Source organism: Zophobas morio, unplaced genomic scaffold, assembly GCF_036711695.1.
Source record: "Zophobas morio isolate AGI-343-1 ecotype UQ-CSIRO unplaced genomic scaffold, CSIRO_AGI_Zmor_V1 ptg000175l, whole genome shotgun sequence".
Classification (NCBI taxonomy): domain Eukaryota; kingdom Metazoa; phylum Arthropoda; class Insecta; order Coleoptera; family Tenebrionidae; genus Zophobas; species Zophobas morio.
Window position 1 is genome coordinate 1 of NW_026972279.1, and position 21,656 is coordinate 21,656.

Genomic DNA, 21,656 nt, shown 5'->3' on the forward strand with positions numbered 1-21,656 from the left:
AAATAATAAATTCTAAAAAAATTATTTTTTTAAGGAATTTTATTATCGGGATTGGGGATTACAGCTAAAGAAAAAGCTCCTTGTAAAGTCTTTGCTCTCTTTCTTATAACTCCTTTCAATATAATATCAATGAAAAGGGACATTTGTATAACAAATTTTAAAAACCGGAGGAATATTCTCCAAAGTCCATAACACTGATAGTGCCATCACCAGATCCACTATTATAATTTAATAATAATAATAATAATAAAATAATAAGTAACTTACCTGACTATGAAACGCTCGTTAAATTGAAGACAATTCACAGAAGATTTATGCTCTATAAAAGTATGCAAACATTTTCCGCTGTAAAGATCCCATAACTTTACAAGAAATAAAAGTAATAATAATAATAATAGTAAATAATAATAATGACTTTTAGTGTATCGTTTCCCGCGCCGGTTATGAGCTTTGACTTCTCAAACTGAAGGCAGTGAATAGCTCCTTATAAATACGAATAAAACTTTTAAGATTTCGTTGAAACTTAAAAGTTTATTATTATTATTTTAAAAGTACTTTTAATATAGTAAAAAAGAGTTTTATGCATTTATATAAAATATTAAAAAAGGCCTAATAAATAATATATAGTTATAAGGGGTATAAAGGGAAATGCACATTAGTACTAATAAAAATACTTGTAGGAAAAAAATTTATTTTTAGTATTATTAATAATGACAAGCCAATACCTTCACCTCCTTTTAAAAGCTTTAATACTTTGCCGGAGCGCATGTCCCAAATTATAGCAGTGCTTGCAGAAAGAAAAGGAATTTACGGAAAGTTTTCATTTAGTAATAATAAGTAAAAGATAATTGAAAATAAAAAAATAAGAAAATAACGAGTTTTTATTAATAAAAAGTAGATAAAAAAGAAAACTACAGAAACCTGTCGCAACTGCCAGAAACAAGAATATTATCTTTAAATTGTAAACAAGTAACAGCACTTTTATGGCCAACAAGCGTATAAATACTAAATAATAGCAATAATAAATAGAAATAAATATTATAAAAAAGGATTAATAAAGAATCAAAAAAAATATATATCAAAGATAATTATATTCAATCGACGATTGGATTTTGAAGAGCAATAATTATAATGAATTTAGCAACCAACGGAGAGAACGGGCGTCCCAAACTTTTAAAGTGCGATCTTCGCTGGCGCTCACTATTTTTTCTTTGTCGAATTGCAACGAAAGAACGCTGTTTTCGTGCCCTCGCAACTTGTACCGCTCCTTCCATTGTTATTTATAATTACAAATTTAAAATAACATCTTTTATAATTATTACTGTAATAAAAAGAATTTTATAACTTCCGCATATAAGCAATGTATTATTATTATTAGGTCGAAAGAAAAGAAACCTGACCGCTCGTTATATCATATATGCGAATGACGTTGTCAAGAGATCCTCATAGAAAAGTTGATAAATTACACAAAATATAATAAAAAGTTGTTTATTATTTTCAAATGTGCCAATGAAATTAAATAAAATGAGAAAGTACTAATGAAAAGTAATTTTTTTTCTCCAAAAATAATAAGAACTCTCTACTCTGGCTTTGGAAAATAGTACTCCAATAAAAATTAATAAAATAGCACTAATAGTTGATAGAATAATGAGCCAATAAAACTTAAAAAAGATATTTTACCAGTCAAACAATATTTGCCGTTATTGTAAGCAAGACAAAGTACACCTGAAAGTATTATTATTATTAATATTAATATTATTAGTATTATAATTATTAATATTATTCATTATATACTTGTGAGTGAGTAAGGATCAGTCACTGAAAATAAGCGCTGAAAGCGTCCCCTAATAAAACGCTTCCAGACCGTGAGCGCACCGTCCCAAGTTCCAGAGAAAAGTTTATTTTTAGTGAGCTACGTAAATAATTAGGATAGTCGTTAAGTTGCTTGTATTATATATCAGATTCTCTGTTGGAAAAAAAACTTCTTTTAACATAATTATGTGCGTTCCGCACAAAAATAATTTTTCTAAAAGTAAATAATGAAAAGCACTAAAACTATGCAGAAAAACAATAATTCTAAATAAAATTTAATAAAAAATATAACAAGTTTTTGTAATAAACTAAAAACTATTTTAAAAGTTTGTCATAGTACTGCTCGTATACCACTAAAAATAAAAGTTTTGTAAAAAAAATTAAAGTTAATGAAAATTATTAATAAATTAAAAGAATTGAAAGTGGTGAGTATTAACTAAAACTTAAGAAAAATCAGTTAATAACTTTATAGCAATTTTTTAAAAGAAAAGGTAATGGAAAAAAGTTTACATAATTTTAAATAAGTTCGTTATAAATATTAGTATAATTAAGGGAAAACTAAAAAATATAGAATCAAATTAAAAAGTTGTTTTTTGCTAAAAATTTTATTGAAAATCATAAAAAACTGTCTTTTTTAAATCAGGAATACTTTTAAACAAGTTATCATTCGTTCCTGTTCACTCAAATTTGAGATTTTTTCATAGGTTTCAAAACTTAGAAATTTATTAATTTAAAAAAATATATTACTGTAGTTATACATATAATAAAAAATTAAAAAATTTAGAAATTTACTCCCAAATATTAATTCCTGAATCTTCACCTCCAGCTACTATTAGTTCGTCGTCAAACTGAATACAAGTTACACTGAAGTTGATTTAATAAAAACGTAAATTATTTTTATATACTGCAAAATTAAGTATTTATTAAACAATTAGAAAGCTTAAGTTTTAACAAACCTTTTAAAAAGAAAATTTATCTGGCAGAATTTAATTTAGATGAACTGTAACGAGAATTGGTTTACCAAAATTTAAAATAATATAAATTTTCTTTTATATATAAAAAAAGGAACTATTCCCTAAATAAATTCGGTAGGCAGCTCAGCTGAAATCATATATAAAGCTTATTAATAATAAAGAAGACTGAGGAGTTGGCTATTTAATTCCTTGGTTAATTAGTATTATTCGTTCAACTGTTAGCAAAAGCTAAAATGCAACAGATGTATGTATATATAAGTTGTGTTAGAGTATATGTAACTTCGAAATCAATAAAAACAATTCCTTTTTATTAAGGAGAAATGTGCTTAATAAGTAAGATAAAAAATACGTTGGAAAGAAGAAGTAAATTAGATAATATTATAATTATTAAAAAAAGTATACTCTATATATATAGAAATTCAATTCGTTTTTATTGCATAAAGATTTTAACCAAATGTTAGGTAAATAGTTTTTAAAGTGTTTTTACATAAAACTAAGTAAAAATAAATAATCAAAGTTCTGTTAATAGTTAAATTCGAAGACGAGACCAGTTAGTGTGACCAAATAATGTTTTAATTCCATATTCCCCTCTGATCCAATTTTTCTCAATTTTTAAGTGTTGGAGGCAGAGCGATTTCCATTTCTCCTCAAAATAACTTTTTTTAAGGAACTTGGTATTTATAAACAGCAGATTAATAATAACTTAAAGAAAATTTAAATTTAATTTTTTTTAGCATTTAAAAGCCAGTTATTTATGTATAAGGGTATCAGGAATGTAAGTATGATTGTAACAGTACAAAAGGTTTATTGACATCTCTCAGCCAAATGAATCTCCAAAGTAACGGATCCTCTAATAGTTTTCTACTTATTATTAAAATTTATATACCAAACTCACTCCAAGGAAGTATTGTAAAACCTCCACTTCTTATTCACGCAAGACAACGATAAAAGAGTGAAAACGTCACATTTGTAAAATATATTGATAAGAATGTGGCAAGGAAGTTTTTGAGCTAAAAGTTTAACAGATTTTATGTTTTTTTTGGATCTAAAAAGATTAGCCCAAAAGCATAAAGATCTAGCATTTGCTACTATAACGGAAGAAATATACTCAAGTGCTTCCAAAATTTCGTTCAACTTATCAGTGTCCACTCGCTCAAGGAAAACTCCAAAGGCAACTTTGATTTTTTCCTTAAATATTATCTCTTCAGTCATCAATGCATAGCGCATAAATAATATAACCTTATTCCAAGAATTAAAGCAATGCAAAATGAACGAAATGTCCTTGTCTATGAGCATTATTGTAGAATTGTCCTATGCTTAACTCTAACAGCACTCATCAGCAAGTTGTTCATTGATAATAGGTATTAACGATAGCCTGAAAGCACAAACCGAAATGACGCTTTAGGTCTTAAATATTTCTAGGCTAATGCGCTTGAACTTTCTATAGAGTATGTAAGTTTGTTACCTTATAAGTATTATATGATCAATTTATATAATCTTTTTCTTTCCATAACCAACCTCTACCAAGAAATTGTTTTTTTATACTTTCTTTTGCATTCTATAAAAAAATCAACTATTGACTTTATTAACTATAAATTTTCTTGTTCCTTGCCGTGTAAGAGTAAATTTTTTATGATTAAGATCTACTTAAGAATTATTAGGGTGAACCTAATAGACATCAAACAACGGCTATACTTAAAAGTGTATTACTTATGTATCGATAATTTTCAACCCTTAACTTTATATAAGATAAAGTTTTTGTTGGCATAACTTAATTCCATAATATTAATATTACTCGCGCATGGCTTTTTACGTCCGGTTTAACATAATTACTATCATTGTGAAAATGATAGTGTGGATATTAGGTTACTTTTTTAACGAATAAGCTATCATTCTCTAAAGGGTTTTTGAACTTAATTAATTATTGGTCAAACAGTGTTTATTATTATATAATAAATATAAGCCATTTTTTTTTACCCACTTCTTTTTGTCTAAGTTTTTCTCCCTCGGGTAGTGGGTAGATAGTTGGAGAGGTCGGGAAGGTCAGGCTAGCATGGTTGTTGTGTTCTGAAAGGCCTCGGGTTTAGCTATCGGGATCATCAATCCAGGTGCTGGTTTATCTTTAGGCCAAAGGGCGGGGCCCAAAAAATACTCGATAAATCTCCGAAAGCTTATAGTTTCTCGGAATTTGCAATGTTTTTCCATCATAAGAATATGCGCTGGTAAGCTTTTGTGCATAGCTTCTTTCGACTTCGGAAGGCGAAACAAATTTAGGGGCTCACGCCAGTTTAATTGTCTTCGGTCCATCGCAACAGATGTTATAACTCTTTCAAGGGAATCCGCTGGTCAGCATAGGTGTCCCATCTTTATTTAAATAAGAAAATACAGATAAACGCTATAATTACCGTAGGGCGCAGTGCTATATACTGAAATATGAAAAATAAAATGATAGGACGAAGTCATTTATTTTATCTTCGTTGGTTTAGAGTTTAATTGTTAGCTATGCGTATGGAAAATTAAAAAATAATTGTAATTTTTAAAGGTGATAAACTTGACGCTGCTTCTCTTTAATTGTTTCCATCAAAATCGTTGGTTTTTTATATTTTTAAGACTTATGCAAACGCCGGTTTGATCGCAGCTTGGACTGCTTAGTTTTGCTAATAGTACAAAATACATTGCGCAATTAGTACTTAGTTTCCACAAGCCTTTCCAATAATTTCTTTTTAAATATATATATATATATGCAGATAAAAGAGTTTGTGCGCTGGAACAAAATTCTTATTTAAACTCTTGTACGCTTGGTGGGTCAAATGCCTATTGACACAATTTAAGAAAAGCAGTTAAGTAATTTTAGTCTCCGGTCGTCGGCGCAAGAACTGTTTTCTTATGGTGCCTGCTGAAATACATTATTTGTCTTATGTCTAAGTAGCGGAGTGTAGGTCATTTTTGTGCATGCGCGGCTTATTACGAGAACACATCTCGCTTTTTGCACTTGGTAACGGGTAGATTGTTGCGCCTCCTCCCCTTATAAACAGAATTTTTAGTATACTTTCTGCCTAATTAAGAAGGCAATCCCATGACAAAACCTACTTCAGTAAGCTTATAGAAGCTGAAAAAGTAACCCAAGGCAACTATCCGAAAAAATTGAAGAGGAGGCATAAAGATGTCTTTTTATCTTACAGTGAAATTGAACAGTTGTAAAAGTCTAACGGGTCTAAGTTGAGATATATGAAATTGTACACCAAAGTCCTGAGAAACCCATCATTGAGGCTACACGTAACTGGTTAGATACGTTAAGCCACCATATCGAGAGCGTATGCTATCCTCTAGATCAAGCCAAGACTCGTTTATAAAACTAGGCTAGACTTAAGGCCCTCTTGGCTGAATCCTGTAGTGTTGCCTTATCGTTAAAGCAAGCCCAAGAACCTTTATTGTTAATGGGAACGAGTATGATAGCTTAACGATTTAACCTGTTATACCACCAGGCTATAAACTTTCAGGCCAAAGCCTTCTTACGTTTTAAGATTAATGAGGCGAAGTTTTATACGAAACCATCAAAGAGCACAAAGGAGGGTTGCTTGCTTTTTACCGCTAAAGCCATGACGACAATTCTAAATGAATATGCCATTATGTCCAAGATAATGGAAGTGCAGCTGCAGGTCATAAATACAGAGCATTTCTGGGATCAGCCTAGTCGAGTGCCTGCGTTCCCAAGTTACTTCCTATTTTACCCTAAACCTTGAAAACCAGGCTCATGCTACATCAAAAGCCACTTACAAAACAAAACCTCCCTAATAAGGGAAAAGGTTTAAGCCCACACAAAGTTAAATCTTTTTCAACCTATATTTTAACAAAAGCGCTTCAATATCGCATAATAACTTTAGCAACATTATAATTTCCGTCTAAATAAAAATAAAATAATAAACTTTTTTATTTTTATTCTGCTTTAATACAAATAGTAAGCATATTGATACAATAACACTATCTTTTCCCAAAATCTTACAGAAAACTACTTCTTATGCAAGCAATGTTAAACATTAGCATATAAATTTTCAAAGACTACAATATTTATACATAACTTTTCCAGCAAGTTTTGTCTTTTACTTGATAAATCCAAAATATAAATAGTAAAAAAAAATGATCGGCATGTCGAATCATATAGATTAGTGCTTTCGAATTCCAACATTCATTACTTTTTTAAAATTCCAAACCAACAACTTCAATAGTCTTTCGTCTACTAAAAGAATTTAAATAATCCACCCAAACTTTAGCGTTTCCTGAAGGATCTTCCAAATAATATGTCCGATTTCGCTTAAAATTACAAATAAACATTAAAAAGTTAAAAGATTATACACGCAAACTTAATATGTTCACTTCTACGTTAAAAAAAACTTTAAATAATAAACGCGCAAATGAAATCTAAAATTTCTAAATTTTATGAGCAAAAGTTTTAAATTTTCATTACTTAAAAAAAAATTTACTATTTTTACAAAAAATTCTAGTAATAGTTACAACAATGAAATCAATTTTATTAATTAAGTAAAAAAGTTTGCACGCCATTATTTGCTTTAAAATAAAAGTTATAAAGTGCGTTATAATTTTTTTATTTTGTAATAAGTTATAAAGAACTATTATACTAAATGATTATGAACGGCAAAATAATTTAATACAATCAAAATAGAAAAAAGGAAAATGTGCTTTTTAATCTAATCTAAATCAAATAGTAAGGAATAATAAATCTACTAAACAGAAGGAGCATAAAAGTTTGATGACTAAAAATAATATAAAGTTAAATAAATAATAAAAGAACTTTAAAAAATAGAAAAATAATAATAAACATTAGAAAAGTCCATAGATATATGAATAATAAGTAAATATTAGAAACCTAAAGATCGAATAAAGCATTTAAAAATATAAAAATTCAATTACAAAACATTCTACAGTTGAAATTAAATTGAAAAATTTAATATTTTATTTTTTTAAAACTTTTAAAAAAAACTAAATAATATTTAATTCACTTTTAATTAAGCAAATTAAACTCAACAATATTAGCAAATTTATAATTTTTAGCGATAAATTTATAATTTCAAAAAAATACATATAAATATATAAAAATCTCTACAGGAGAAAGTATAAAAACTTTTTAAATCATAAAAAGATCTTTAATAACATTAAAAAATTTAGTAACTAATTTAAAAAATTAGATTCATATAAATAAATTTACAGTGTGAATAAAAAAAGTCTTCAAAGTTTTCAGTTCGGGCTTGAGATCTTGCGACCACGTAAGTGTATTAGTAATTAATTTTTTCTCCAAATTCACAAAGATGAGTCGCGGAGCTGTAAAATGTACAGTTTTTTAAGAGTAAATATTATAAAAAGTTTGAATTTTTAAATATTATAAGTAAATACTACAAGAATCCTATAATTAAGAAAATTCAGTGCAGTAAAAGTAATTACCGAAGTTTGTTATTAATTTATATTTCTAAATTATAAAATTAAATAAATCTTTATGAATTAAAGTAAAAACTTCGGCTATAAATTTGTTTAATTCAATAATTTACTAAAATTTAATAAAAAATTTAAGACAATTAATTAAAATAAATTTCATAAAAAAGCTATTATAAACATCCTTATAACAAAACTTAGCATTATTAAATAACTTATTAAATAGATTTTTAAATTTATAAATAAAAGCTTAAAGGTTTTTTATAAGGAAAAAAAGTTCTGTTAAAAATTTAAAGTAAGCTTTAAAAAAGTTTCTGTAATGACTAAATTTACTAAAATTAATAAGGAAGCTGCTGATGAACATTGGCGAATTAATATACATTAATAAATTAATAATTAGTGGATCTCACAAAAATGAACCTTAAATCTCTACAACAAAATAAATTTATATGAACTTTTAAAAACTTATAATAAAAATTACAATAAATTTACAATGGCTGTCAATAATATTTTAAATTTTTCATAATGAACACAACTATTTTATAAATTTTTATATAAAAAACTAAATTAAGATTTTGAAACGGAACGAATTTAAAAACGCTTGTAAATAATAAAATTCACACAAAAGTTTTTAGAAGGAAGTAAAAAAATTAAATTATTCTTCTTACAAAATATAAATATATATGAATATTTCAAATTTTAGAAAAATAGTTATTAAAAAAACACAAACTCAATCAAAAAAGTGAATAAAATTTTTTTGTTATAGTCTTTATTAGATTACAAATAATAAAAACCAATTCAATTCAAAAAATTAAATCCAAAGCGTTGAAATAAATTTAATGTTACAATTGGATTAACTAAAAAAATACTACCAAATTCGTTTGAAAATAATCTATTAATAAATTTAATAAGCTTAAGAAAATAATTACTTTCGTAAAATCATTAAATTTACTAATAATAATTATTCCAGTAAAACCAGTAAATTAAATTTCTCATTAAAAATTGACGTAAAGATTTTATATTTATATAAATCAAAAGCGACCGTCCGTGAGGATCAACTGGCGGTACTTCGAGAAAAAGCCGCGACGCTTCACGACTGGGGAAGTGTACACAATCAGCTCGCCTTCAGGAACATACGGAGACCACGTGTTTATTTCCGACTGCCGCTTCAGAAGGAGCGCCCGTCGCACGATGCTCGACTCTAAAAAATTTCAAAAGTGCGGTAATACAAAAAAAAATTAATAAAATTATTCATACAATTTTAAAAATCACAAATAACTTAGATAAAAGTTTTATTAAACTTAATTATGGATACAAAAATTATTGTTGTAGATTCAAATTATATAAAAAACAAAATTAGTTTTATTTTAGACCTAAAAGGTAAAATAATACTATAAATTATTTACTTAAAAAATATATTTACGAAGATTTTTTTAAAAGTTACTTATAACCAAAAAGCTATAAATTTATATATAAAAATGTAAAGTTGGAGAGAAGTCATTAACGTTATCAACTAAATTTACTACACCTTGAAATTTTGTAGAGAACTATAATAAATTTGAGGGTTTTTCAATTAAAAGCATTAAAAAAAGTATAATTAAATTTTTTTTATCAACCAAAACTTCTAATATTAACTAAAAATCACTTTTTTGTAAGTTTGTAATAAAATATTTATATTTATAGTAATAATTTACTGGAATTTTGAAAAATTTTAAAAAATGCATTAAATATAATTAAATAATATTTTACCGAAACGGCAATCCCTGAAGGATTGTAACTACATTGTTTTTATTTATAAAACAAGTAGAAACGCTAAAAGTAGAAAATATTTTAATACAATACGTAAAAATCGATTTTACTATAATACCAAATTTGTTGTTGATTAATTCAGATTAATATCACTTAAAAAAGTGTAGCATCTAAGATAGTACTAATTATTATAAAAAGTATATTTTTTAAGTTATAAAAAATTAAACTTAAAATCTTTATGCTTTGTAAAATAGTAAATGTAAATTATAAATTTTCTTTTTCTTTATAAAAAGTAAACAACTTCTTGAATATAAAATCATAATGAAATAAAAATTAAACTAAAATATTTTAAAAGTAAACAAATTTTAAATACAATTTAATTAATACATATTCGAGAAAAAAAGTAGTATAATATATTTTATTAATATTTTTTTAAATATAAAAAAGTTAAAAGATAATATAATTAATTCAAAATCTTTTAAACATTTAACCATTCACCCAAAAAATTAATAAATTTAAATTTTAAAAAAATTTTAATAACTAATTTTTTTTAAATTTTTAGAAAAGGAAGAATAAATTTAGTTTTATATAAAATTTATAAGAAATTTAAATAATTTTTTTTATTATATAATAAATTAAACGTTAATCAAAAGCTTAATAAAATAAAAAAAAGATGGTATAAATCCGCTGAGAGCACAACCCTCTTAGGCGAAAAAAAATCTAAAGATCCGCATATTGAACAAACGGCGGTGTGCATACCGCCTGTAACTAATAATAAAGTGCGGATGCCCCTCAGATAATATCAACTTTCAAAAGATATACATAAAAAATAAAATATAAATGCAAAATTAAAATTTTATAGATCATAAAAGTAATTGAATTTTAAATAATATAAATATAATTTTATAAATAAAAATTTTACTATAAATATTTTGTTAGTAAAATTTCTTAAAACATAAAATAATTTGAAATTTAATTAATGTTAAAATATAAATTATAAATGGAATTTTCAATTTATTATAATTTATAAAACTATAAAGAAATTTTTTTTGCCATAAAATAATTTAAATAGTAAATAAGTAAAAATATAATTCATAAATACAAATTTCTTATACTTCTTTTATTATTATTTTATTTATAAATAAAATAATAATATGAAAAAAAAGAAAATTTCTTATAGTATATATTAAGATGTAAAGTAGTTAATAACTAAAATAAAATTTTATACTTAAAAAAATTCATTATTATTTAATATATAAATTAAAAAAAAATAATATTTTTTATAACATAAAGTAATTTGGATTATGATAATGCAAATTTCTTTTATATTATTTTGTTAAAATATTACTATTATAATAAATAATAAAATTCCTTTAAATTTTAAATAAATGAAATTTAATTAGTAATTTTTATTTTTTTTATAAATATAAATAAAATTAATTTTTAGTTAAAAATTTTTTTTATGGCGCATATTTTTTAAGTTTAATAATAGAAAATTATATGCGCCGATTACTATTAATATCATTAAAAATATATTTACGATGGACCTTCTGCTTCTGTGTAGTGGCGATAGTCATTAGTGTCGTTCGTAAGAGAAGCAGTTAAAGAATTCTTAGCGGTGTGCGCGAGGATCCCGTCGCCGCCTACATTCATCTCAGAAGTCAGCCCACGTGGCCCGTCCGCCAATGGCAAGTATGGTTTCAGCTCAGGTGGCGTCTACAGGTAAAAACAAAGTTCACGTTAGATAATGGAATCAACTTCAATAGTACACAGAAAAGAACTCATAAGTAGTAATGAATTAAAAACTTAAAGTACTACTTTAAATTTCTATATAAATATTTAAAGTTTAATCCAACGATGACCGTCTCGTGCAACTGCTCCCATAAAACTTCCTCAAAAAAAATGTGTCCCTTCAGATTTTCGTAACCGCCTCTCGAATTACTTCCCAGTCGCTGTTGAGGATCAAGCACCTGAAAAGTTTAATTCAATAGAAATGCTCAAATAGGAATCTATACATAATACAATACGAGATTAAATAAAATCGCTTGTAAATCTAAACACAAACCACAAAAGAAAACTGTAAAATCAATTATTAATTATAATTTAAATTCAAAGTAAATCGATTTGACGAGAATTAAAATTTACAGATTATAATCAAAATCGAAATTTATTTATAAATAAACTAATTAATCCTGCACACTAAATTTACTTCCCATAATAATTAAATGCTGTATTTAATGCCTATTTAAAAATAAATTCGCAAAGTTAAAAACAAATGCCGGTAAGTATTAATTAATATCAATAATCTTTTTAAAAAAGGTAGAGGTTGTACATAAATTAAAAATCAAGCAGCTTCTGCGCCACAACAAAGTACATTAAAAAATTTCACCGGTAAATTTTTAGTAATGCCTCAAGATGACTAAATTCTTTATAACTACAATCAAACATCAAGACTTTATTAAAGCCTCGCTTGAAGTTAATTACTAAAATTTGTTTAATGAGATCCGCCGCTTCTTCTGGAAAGCCATCAGGAATCGTATAATCCAGATTCGAAACTTTTTGGAAAGTTAAATAATCTGTTCCTCCACGAAAAGGGGGCCACCCAGCAATTAGCTAATTTTATAATATTACTATTATCAAGGAAACATAAATGAAAAATAAAAAAAACTTGAAAAATTATTATAAAAATAAATTGAAAAATTTATAAATATTCTTCGAAATTTTAATAAATAATTTTAAAACGCCGTTTTCGTTATAATAACAAAAGCCCAATTAATACTAATAAACTTGTTGCTGCAGATTCCTTTAAAGTGAAATTAAATTTGATAAAAAAACTAAAAACTTGATATATAATGCAGCCCAAGGCCCACAAGTCCGAACTAATTGAAGTGCGCTTATAATTTAATAATTCTGGTGAAACATAGTCTGCAGTGCCTACAAAAGACGAGACTCGTCCTAAAATTGCAAAAAAATATTTAATTAAAATTTGAAACTAAGAAAAAAAATAATTAAAAAAATAAATTTTTTAAAATAGTTAAAGAACCAAAAACCTAAAGGGCTGTCATCTTGGACTAAACTTATAATTTTAGCAGTACCGAAATCTGCTAAAATTAAGTGCATATTCTCGCATAACAATAAATTTTCAGGTTTTATATCACGATGAACAATTCCCTTGCTATGCATATATTCCATTGCTATAATAAAATTCCTAATTATGAAATTTTTTTGCTATTAATTTTCTATTATGTACCTAAAATAAGTTCTGCAGAATAAAATTTTACGCAGTCGAGCCCAAAAGATCCCAACTGACAGATTAGGTCGTGTTAAAAGACCAAAATAATCACAAAAATTAAATTTAAATTGAAAAGACTTTGCGAATGTAATAAAGAAGTTCTCCATTTTTAGCATAACCCAGAACAAAATCTAAAGCAAGTTACAAAATAAACAGGGGTTAAATTATTTAATCTAAAAACTTTACAAAGTTTATAAGTATCTTGAAAGGTATAGTATAAGCGAACGATGTAGGGGTGGGGTGAAAGTTTGCGTAACGCCTCCTTTTCCACTGCAGCATACTTTGCTTTTCCCTCTCTAACCATATGCCGCTTATCAAGCACCTTTACTGCATATAATTTACCACTTGTTTTATATTTACCTAAATAAACCTGTTAATAGATAAAAAATATATTTTTCAAATTAACATGGTTTTAAAAAAAAAAGTCTAACGGTGGCATAAGAGCCTTCGCCTATTATACTTAATAAGTCGAAGTCCTCAGGACAACGACCTTTCAAGTGAGTTAAATTAAGATCATTCTGTTCTGGTATCTGCGTAGGTTGACTGCTCAACTTCCCCAGTTGTAAAGAGTTAACCTCATTATTCATCTAGACGTTAATATTGAAAATTAATTTAGATGACAATTTTTGAAAAAATTGATAAAATAATTAATACTTAACTTTTTTGTAATTCTTTTGATAGAGAATTCAATAGGTAAATTAAAAATAAAAAAAAAAACTTATTATATGAACACTAGTTTGGTAAAATTTAATAACATACTTCCCCAAAAAAATAAAAACAAAAAGGTAATAAACGCCTCGGTGATAGGTCGCCACGAGTTTAATAATTACTATATCTCCAAAAAAAAAGAAGTGGAAGATTGTAAAAAGTTTATTGGTTAATGGTCAGATTGGTGTCATTAAAAACAAAAAATTGACAAGTTGTATAGTTAAATATTACTTTTTACTTTTTTTAAAGTAAGATTTATCTCAGTTCTATTTATATAAAAATGACAGCAACAGCTACAAGGTTATATAGCATTTAAAAAAATTTGAAACGAAAATACTTTTTTATTTGGTGTTAAAAGTAAGTCTAAAAAATAAACTTTACAAACAAAGTTTGGCCCAAATGTAATTTTACATAGACTTCTTTAGAATTATGTCTTAGAATAAAAGTTATTAAAGTAAAAGTTTAAAAAATCTTTGTAAGATTTATCGGTGGCAAAATGTTTACTAGTTGCATAACTAAAACTGTTTTTTTTTATTGGTAAACATAAGTTAAAAAAAACTCCAAATTTATTACTTTTAGTTTATGGTGGTCTACAATATTAATAATGCGATAAATGCACAGTAACAATTCTATTTTTGTTGACTAAAAAACTAATTTTATAAATTAAACCAAAGTATTTTCCTATTTTTCTAACTATTTAACAGTTAATGTTTATATTTCCTGCTCAAATATGTACCCCTTTCCTTGACTATTCTAATACCCAAATATATTTCAAAAAGATAATAAATATAAAACTGTTATAAAATAGTTAGAGGGAAGAAGTGCCTACCAAAGCACTACATTTGGGATTTAATCTAAATAAAGGATAAGAATTAATTACGTCATATATTTTTATTCCTTTTTGTCTAGGTAACAAATTAAACTATTTTCTTCAAGTCTAGCACTTTTATTTTCAATATTAAGTAAATGCTGTCAACATACGGTTTTCCTTTATAAAATGCTAAAAAAACGCTTCAACTCCAGATTTATATTTAGTTAGCATACATAATATAGGATTTTGTTATAATACCTTTGGGTATTTTCTCTGCGATTAATTTTTTTTTTTTAATCTTGCAACCATTGTGTTATAGTAGAAAAAAAATGAAATTATCAAAATAGTTGTTAGCGTAAGTTTTTTAACAATAATTAAAATTTAAATAGTAAACGCCTCCGTATAAAACTTTTATTGGTCATACATGTGCTTTGCGACATATAAACAATGCACCCTTATTTATTTACGAATTATGTAGTCTGTTAGATATTAGAGCTTACCTTCAAAAAACTACTTGTAGCATAAAGAATAACCATCTAACGGATATAATCAGAATCTTATATATAAACTTTTTCTTAAATTACTTAAGGTATAAGGAATGAATCAGCTTAAGTTAAACTTTAAACTCTATAGCTGACCTTTTAAAATGTTAATTTTTAAATATTACATATATAAGTTGCTTTTTCTTTTTCAAAATCTTTCCTCTATAAGGCACAATATTTTTTAAATTAAATCATTGAGTTCAGGAATAAATATAACTTTAAGCATAAAAAGTTGTTAATAATAAATTTAACAATACTTTTAAGTAGATCAAACTTCAAAATTATCTAAGTTGTAGGCATGCTGGCTTCAATAAGTATCTTGACCAAAACTTAACTTCCCTCTTTACTATAATAAACAGAAAAAACTATAAAAATAAAATTTTTCTAATTTTGGCGCTTATCATAACAGTAAACAAGGAACAGGACTTAATAGTTGAACCAAAAATTATAGTACGTTCGTTAAACATAGACTTCATTGGTTAGGTTTTATCTTATCAAAATTTAGTTATATACATATACAGCATTCCAGAGGTTTATACTAAATGTTTTAATGTACGATAGATCCTATTGTCATTCCCTCATAAGGATAAGCTTATATTATTAAGTAACGGCCCAATTTAGACATAAGTTTCCATTAGATGAGCGGTTTCTTCTTCCTATAATTTTATGCGCCACAATTCTTTTTTCGCTAAGCAAGGAATCTGTGGCTTCATACCGGATTTTCATAAAGAAGGCTGTTCGTAAAAAAATTTAAAAAAATTAATTTCATTATAAAAAGAACTAAGATACTGGTTAGTTTATAAAATACAGACAAAAGAGGGAAGGATAAAACTTTAAAATACTGTCACGACTCTATAAATGAATACATCTTCAAAGTCTTTATAGCTAAGAAACGCATACTCGGTATTATAATTATTTAAGCTTCAAGGGAAATTAGTGATAATTAAGGCCAATAAAAGCCCATAAAAAACCAGACTAAGCGCTATTAAGAGTAATATTAGGTTAGTATGTCTTCTATTAATTTAGTTTTTTTTAACGCATGTAGACGTAAAACAGTTTAAGTAGTTTGTTCTTATTCCTTTCGAGTTTATAGCGTAGGCGTAGAAGCTATAGTAAATTTATTAAACTATGAATTTTGAGCAAAAATTAAAAGTTGTAAAGTTTTAATAAAATTTATATTTTTGAACAAACTGGTTTATATAAATTATTAAATAAAAGTTAATTAAGTCATTATTTGAGAATGTTTTTGTATACAGATCATCTTCCTTTTAACAATTATGTAATTTTAACAAAACAGTGCCAACTAATCAAATTGGGTCTTGTGAGTAACATATATAGAATTTTTGTTGGTCACTTGATTGAGAAAGTTTACTCTCTTTTTAGTACGAATTCTACTATTTATAACTTAAATGAAAAGAGGCATTGATAATATTTAAGTGTAAGAAAGCTTTTCTTGACTTTTAAAGATTTTAATTTATTTTTTTAATAAGTTTGGGGCTTATTGTGAAAGTGTGAAGAACCAATTTATTATTGCATTCAGTGTTGAACACAATAGGATACGTTATCTGTAAAACAGTATATACAATAATATATTATTCTTCCTACTAGTTTGCTGTGCAAATCTTGTTTTCGTCTTACTTGGCCTAGAGGGTTCTATTTTTAGAAGTTTGATTCTAATGCCTTATTGTAATCACTCATTACTTATAATTTGCTGAAAATAGATAGTTTGTAGCCTTTTTCTCCATTTTAAATTTTATAATAAGGTTCATAATTTTTTGGGAAAGGGGGGAAAGGGGCACATATGATTCTTATGTAATATTTTTTTTACAATAGAATTATTTTAGGAAGCATAGCTACTACAGAATTCCACAATTAATTAGTTATATTAAAGAAACACAATATTTAACTTATATAATTTATAAAAGCCCCAAAGAGAGATTTAAAGTCATGTCAGTTTAATACCAAACTTAAGAACCATATATTAGACAGAAAGACCATAAAGAAGAATTATTGGGATGTGTTATTCCATTGATGTGAATGGTAAGCACTGTTAGGGTTGCCATTTTCGATATTAATATATTTAGACTATAATTTTGGATCAGTTAAATATATGAATATATCTGAATATTTATAATATTGTTTTTTTGCTGTACTCAATACTTTCTGCATGCTTATTATTAATTAGCATAAGTCTAAGGAATCTCAAATTTAAACTTTCCTACTTTACCTCCCTTTAAATACTTATAATTACTCTAATATATTTGCAAGTACTTTTTATTTTATCTAACTTAAGGATTTAAATAATAATTTATTCATAACTTTGTTCTGTAAACTAAAAAATTGGTATGGTAATCATTTACGAAAATTTTAGACAACTTTTTTTTTATAGTTCTTTTATAGCCCACTAACTAAATAATTAAAACCTTAACTTTATAGAAACCCTAACTATAAAAATTAATAAAAAATCTGGTTATGGCAACTTATTAACAGTCCTCCAACTCAGCACTACTTTCTATATTTCCACATAATTAGAGTTTTTAAAAGGGTATGAACAAAATTTTTAAAAAAATGAAGTAGATATATAAAAAATCACAAAGTCTGTGATGGCGGGCCTCACTCATACAAATTGTTTGGGATAATTTCAGTTATAGAATAAAGTCTACTCTTTTAATTTATCAAAAACATGAAAGTAGTCAGCATCTTAAATGTTTTCGTTCTCTCGTTTTGTAGGATCTTTAAACGTCAACGTGGAGTTTAACCACTTAGGAAGTAGTTTCTTTAAGGACCGTATCTTGGTATATTTGTTGATCTTTGAAAAGCATATTTCTTTAAGCGGTACAAGTACCTTTATTACCTCATTCACTATGGAAAGTTAGTAAATTTAAAGAGCTTTTTATTGACTAAATAATAAACTAAATCTGAGCACTTCTATAGGTTTTCTTTACTAATTTTAATAATTATTTACGATAAACTATATATGGCTTACAAACATAAACTATTTTTGATTACTGTCTCTGTCCACGTCAGCGCTATTAAGTAACGAGGTGTTTACCATTTTAAATTCTTCTTTACTGAGTTTAGGCGACCATTTATTCCTTCCAAAACTTTTTATAATTTTCCGATTTAATTTATACATATTATAGAATATTATTAATTTAATTTATAAACTATTTCTTTCTATATTTAAATAATTATAAATTGCATAGTAAAGTATAGAGTTAGCTCTATTAGTTAAATAATATAAAACCTTTCCCCTTATTATTTTAAAAACGTGCCGGCTTTGCTTACGTAGTCCTTTAATATTTCAAGAATAAATTCTTATCAAAATATTTAACACTTTTATTAAATAATAGTTTTTTACACTGAACACCACTTTAAATCATGTATAAGTAAACACCCTCGTACTGTTGCAACATATCGGGTTGAGTGTGGGTAAAGGGGGTAGCGCTTTTCCACCTAAACTGGCTTACGAAAGACAAAAAGTTTAACTTTAAAAGTAAAAATAAATGTTTTAATGGTTTAACAAATTTAATAAAAAAAGTAAATAATTTTTTTTAAAAATGTATGTGCTCATTACAAGCGGTCAATTATATAGTCAACTTCTAATGTAATTAGCAAATAAATTATTTTAAATATGTAAGTATCTAACATATTTGTCAAGTATATGAGGGAGCTGTTTCTACAGTGCTTTCAGCTCTTCGAACACAATTACGTTAAACTCTATAGTATATCTTTTTATTGTATTATAGAACGCATTGTTTTATATTTATTCCCGAAGACTCCAGCCGATAAAATCAAAAGTGTTTTGAAACTTTCTAGGAAGTACTTATAACTTAACAATTGAAAGTCAGTTACTGTACGTTAAAAGTATTTAGATGAAATAAATAAAGTTTAAGATGATTAAGAAAAGAATTTGTTAAAAACCAAAGATTATAAGCTTGAAATATAAAGAATTGTAGTTGACCGATTATAGGTGGGCTTATAAATATTGTTAATAACTTGGAATCTAAATTAAGAAACGGAATTAAAAAAAGTAGTTGTAATAATAGAAGATATTGCATACAAAGTCACCCATGCGCTTTTAAAAGTCTCACTGAAGTGCCGTTTGTGAGTTGTACTTCAAAGGTTAACACAACTAGTGATTATTTCGTTTTCGGTAAGTTAAATAATAGGATTTGTATATTTGGGCTTCACTCGCTTTTCAACATGAGTTACAATAGTTATAAAACTGCGAAAGAATATTCTTTAAAGATTGTACCTGATAAGAAAGCTTACCGTGTATCTGGAGGATATCTTTAAGACACTGTAGGGAGTGTAAGTCTTAGGCTATATATAAAAGGTAAAGAATTAAAATATGAATTCAAAGTTCTACTTCATGAACTACTTGATGGTATTGGCGTACCACTTGGAAGAGTGATAATGAGGTTTTTAATCGTAAACTAGTGTCTCTAGAGGATTTTGAAGTGATAACTTCTAAGGATACTGTAAATAGTGTAGTGTGTGAGTCTTTTATTAAATATGAAAGCTGAAGAAATTCATTTAAAGATAAAGGTAAAGAATATACTATTACGGAAAAAAGAGTTGAGCTAGTCATAAAGGAATTTGATATTGAAAGAAAGCTAGGTGGTTTAAAGGTTTTACTGACGTGAGCGCCAGTTATCTATTTTGAGATGCGCAGAACTAAATTAAAAGTTGATTAGAGAATAGGCGAATTGTATATATGCGCTTAAATGGGCTCTCCCCCACTCAAGAATCTGTTATGAAACTGAAAGCCCTAAGAGTAGATTAGTAAAAGGGAAACACTCCGGTTTGAAACACATATGTTAAAGATAAAGTTAAGCGTAGAGTTATTCAAGAGAGTGCGAGAAGTTATAAGAAGAGGGATTTTTGGAATTAAGCAAACAATTACCACTGGCGTCATGGACAGGTCGTGGTAGCTAAACCTGGTTTAGAGTATACTACTGAAGAAGAGTTACACAGAGAGCCCGAGACCTATATAAGAATGTGCGATGATCTAAGGGGTTAAATGAACAATGCACTCTTAAGAAAATAGTGTCTCTAACGAGAAATAAATAAATATGAAAGCTAGAAACAGCAAGTAATTAACACTTTGGATAATGCCAAAAGCTCTACCAAAGAAAATTAGATAAAAAATGCGGAAACTACTTTGCATTTACAATGTCAGACGGTCGCAGGGCGCAGTGGACTGTTCTTCCATTTGGATATAACAATACATTATTTGATTACCAGAATGAGATGGGCATTGTAACCGATGAACTGAAAGATACATATACCTATGTAGATGATTGCCTGATATGCAGTGAGAATAAAGTAGAATCATGACAACCCCAAATGTAGTCTGGTAGCAAGATATGAGAAGCTTACTATTAAATTAAAATTTGAAAAATGTAGACTTGTGAAGTCTACAGTAAAGTGGCTGGGTAAAGAGCTCAGTAGAGGAGGCTATAGAATGAGCATTGAGCGGATCAGGCTTTTAAAAATATGAAACTTCCTGAAAAGAAGAAAGAATTAAGTAGCCTTTTACAAATGCTTAACTACCGGGGCATGTATATTCTAAGTCATGCCATCACCTTAGAACCACTCATTTGACTTAAAAACGCAAGGTTCAATTTGGGTGAAGAGCAACAATCTGCATGGGCTAAGGCGCTGAGGGTATTAGAAAAGCAGGGTTTGTGTAGAACAGGTTAAGGTCAATTTTGAGTTAATCTTACAAACTGACACAAGTGAAATAGGTATGGGAATAGACCATCCGCAGCGTTATGGTGGGAAAACGCATTATGTAGCCTTGGTAAGTCCTAGGTTCAATAACTCACAAAGGAACTACAGCACCACTGACCAAGATGCGCTAGGGGTGCCCTGGAACTAATGGACCTAACTAAGATGAGTGGAAGTAGATTAGTAGATGAACGGGACTATAGAGGTTTACTGGCTCTTTTTAATAATGACAATGAAAATGATTCGGTCAAAAGGGAACGTATTAATAGATGGAAACAGATAATGAATTCGTTTACATGGACTTTGCGATATCTTCCAGGCGCTGAAAACGAAATGGCAGATAATTGCCTCGACTGGTGCTAGAAGATAGTCAGTCCAGTGAACCTAAAATTACAGGAAGTATGGGGGCGTCTAATACTAGTGGAGATATATGCAATAAATTTATTTACAAGGTGTATGTGAATACTTTTCACACCGGAAGAAAGAAACTAAGGGAAATTTTTAAGGCTTCTAAAGGAATAAACACTGTGAGAGATGGAGTGGTCAACAATAATGATATCTGTCAGAAAATTGCTAATAAGTCTCAC

General features: G+C 27.0%; 2 protein-coding genes across 2 annotated transcripts; both read right to left on the bottom strand.

Annotated features, from left to right (window-relative positions):
• Window positions 1–29: 29 nt before the first annotated feature.
• On the bottom strand, window positions 30–4,146 carry LOC135145675 (F-box/WD repeat-containing protein 7-like). The gene is made up of 17 exons (XM_064077792.1): window positions 4,026–4,146; window positions 3,895–3,974; window positions 3,703–3,831; window positions 3,584–3,647; window positions 3,335–3,456; window positions 2,605–2,676; window positions 2,462–2,525; window positions 1,795–1,912; window positions 1,681–1,725; window positions 1,396–1,442; window positions 1,146–1,267; window positions 922–1,005; window positions 726–787; window positions 416–483; window positions 268–362; window positions 166–218; window positions 30–112 (listed from the first exon to the last, which is right to left on the bottom strand). The coding sequence occupies exons 1-17, from the start codon at window positions 4,080–4,082 to the stop codon at window positions 30–32; spliced, it is 1,365 nt and encodes a 454-aa protein (XP_063933862.1). The 5' UTR covers window positions 4,083–4,146.
• A 2,815-nt stretch (window positions 4,147–6,961) lies between these two features.
• LOC135145686 (3-phosphoinositide-dependent protein kinase 1-like) lies at window positions 6,962–13,859 on the bottom strand. The gene is made up of 12 exons (XM_064077817.1): window positions 13,704–13,859; window positions 13,459–13,642; window positions 13,351–13,403; window positions 13,231–13,285; window positions 13,031–13,174; window positions 12,823–12,935; window positions 12,465–12,593; window positions 11,843–11,950; window positions 11,528–11,696; window positions 9,274–9,432; window positions 8,011–8,123; window positions 6,962–7,097 (listed from the first exon to the last, which is right to left on the bottom strand). Exons 1-12 carry the CDS (start codon window positions 13,857–13,859, stop codon window positions 6,984–6,986), a joined length of 1,497 nt encoding a protein of 498 aa, XP_063933887.1. The 3' UTR covers window positions 6,962–6,983.
• Between the last annotated feature and the right edge of the window lie 7,797 nt (window positions 13,860–21,656).

Coding starts and splice junctions, on each gene's coding strand:
- LOC135145675 (XM_064077792.1), bottom strand. CDS start 4,082: ATGCTCATAGACAAGGACATTTCGTTCATTTTGCATTGCTTTAATTCT. Junction 3,457..3,583: donor GAGATGTCAATAAACCTTTT/GTACTGTTACAA, acceptor ATAAATACCAAG/TTCCTTAAAAAAAGTTATTT. Junction 1,006..1,145: donor GACGCCCGTTCTCTCCGTTG/GTTGCTAAATTC, acceptor GCTATTATTTAG/TATTTATACGCTTGTTGGCC.
- LOC135145686 (XM_064077817.1), bottom strand. CDS start 13,859: ATGAATAATGAGGTTAACTCTTTACAACTGGGGAAGTTGAGCAGTCAA. Junction 13,404..13,458: donor TCAAGATACTTATAAACTTT/GTAAAGTTTTTA, acceptor AACTTGCTTTAG/ATTTTGTTCTGGGTTATGCT. Junction 12,936..13,030: donor CCAAGATGACAGCCCTTTAG/GTTTTTGGTTCT, acceptor TTGCAATTTTAG/GACGAGTCTCGTCTTTTGTA.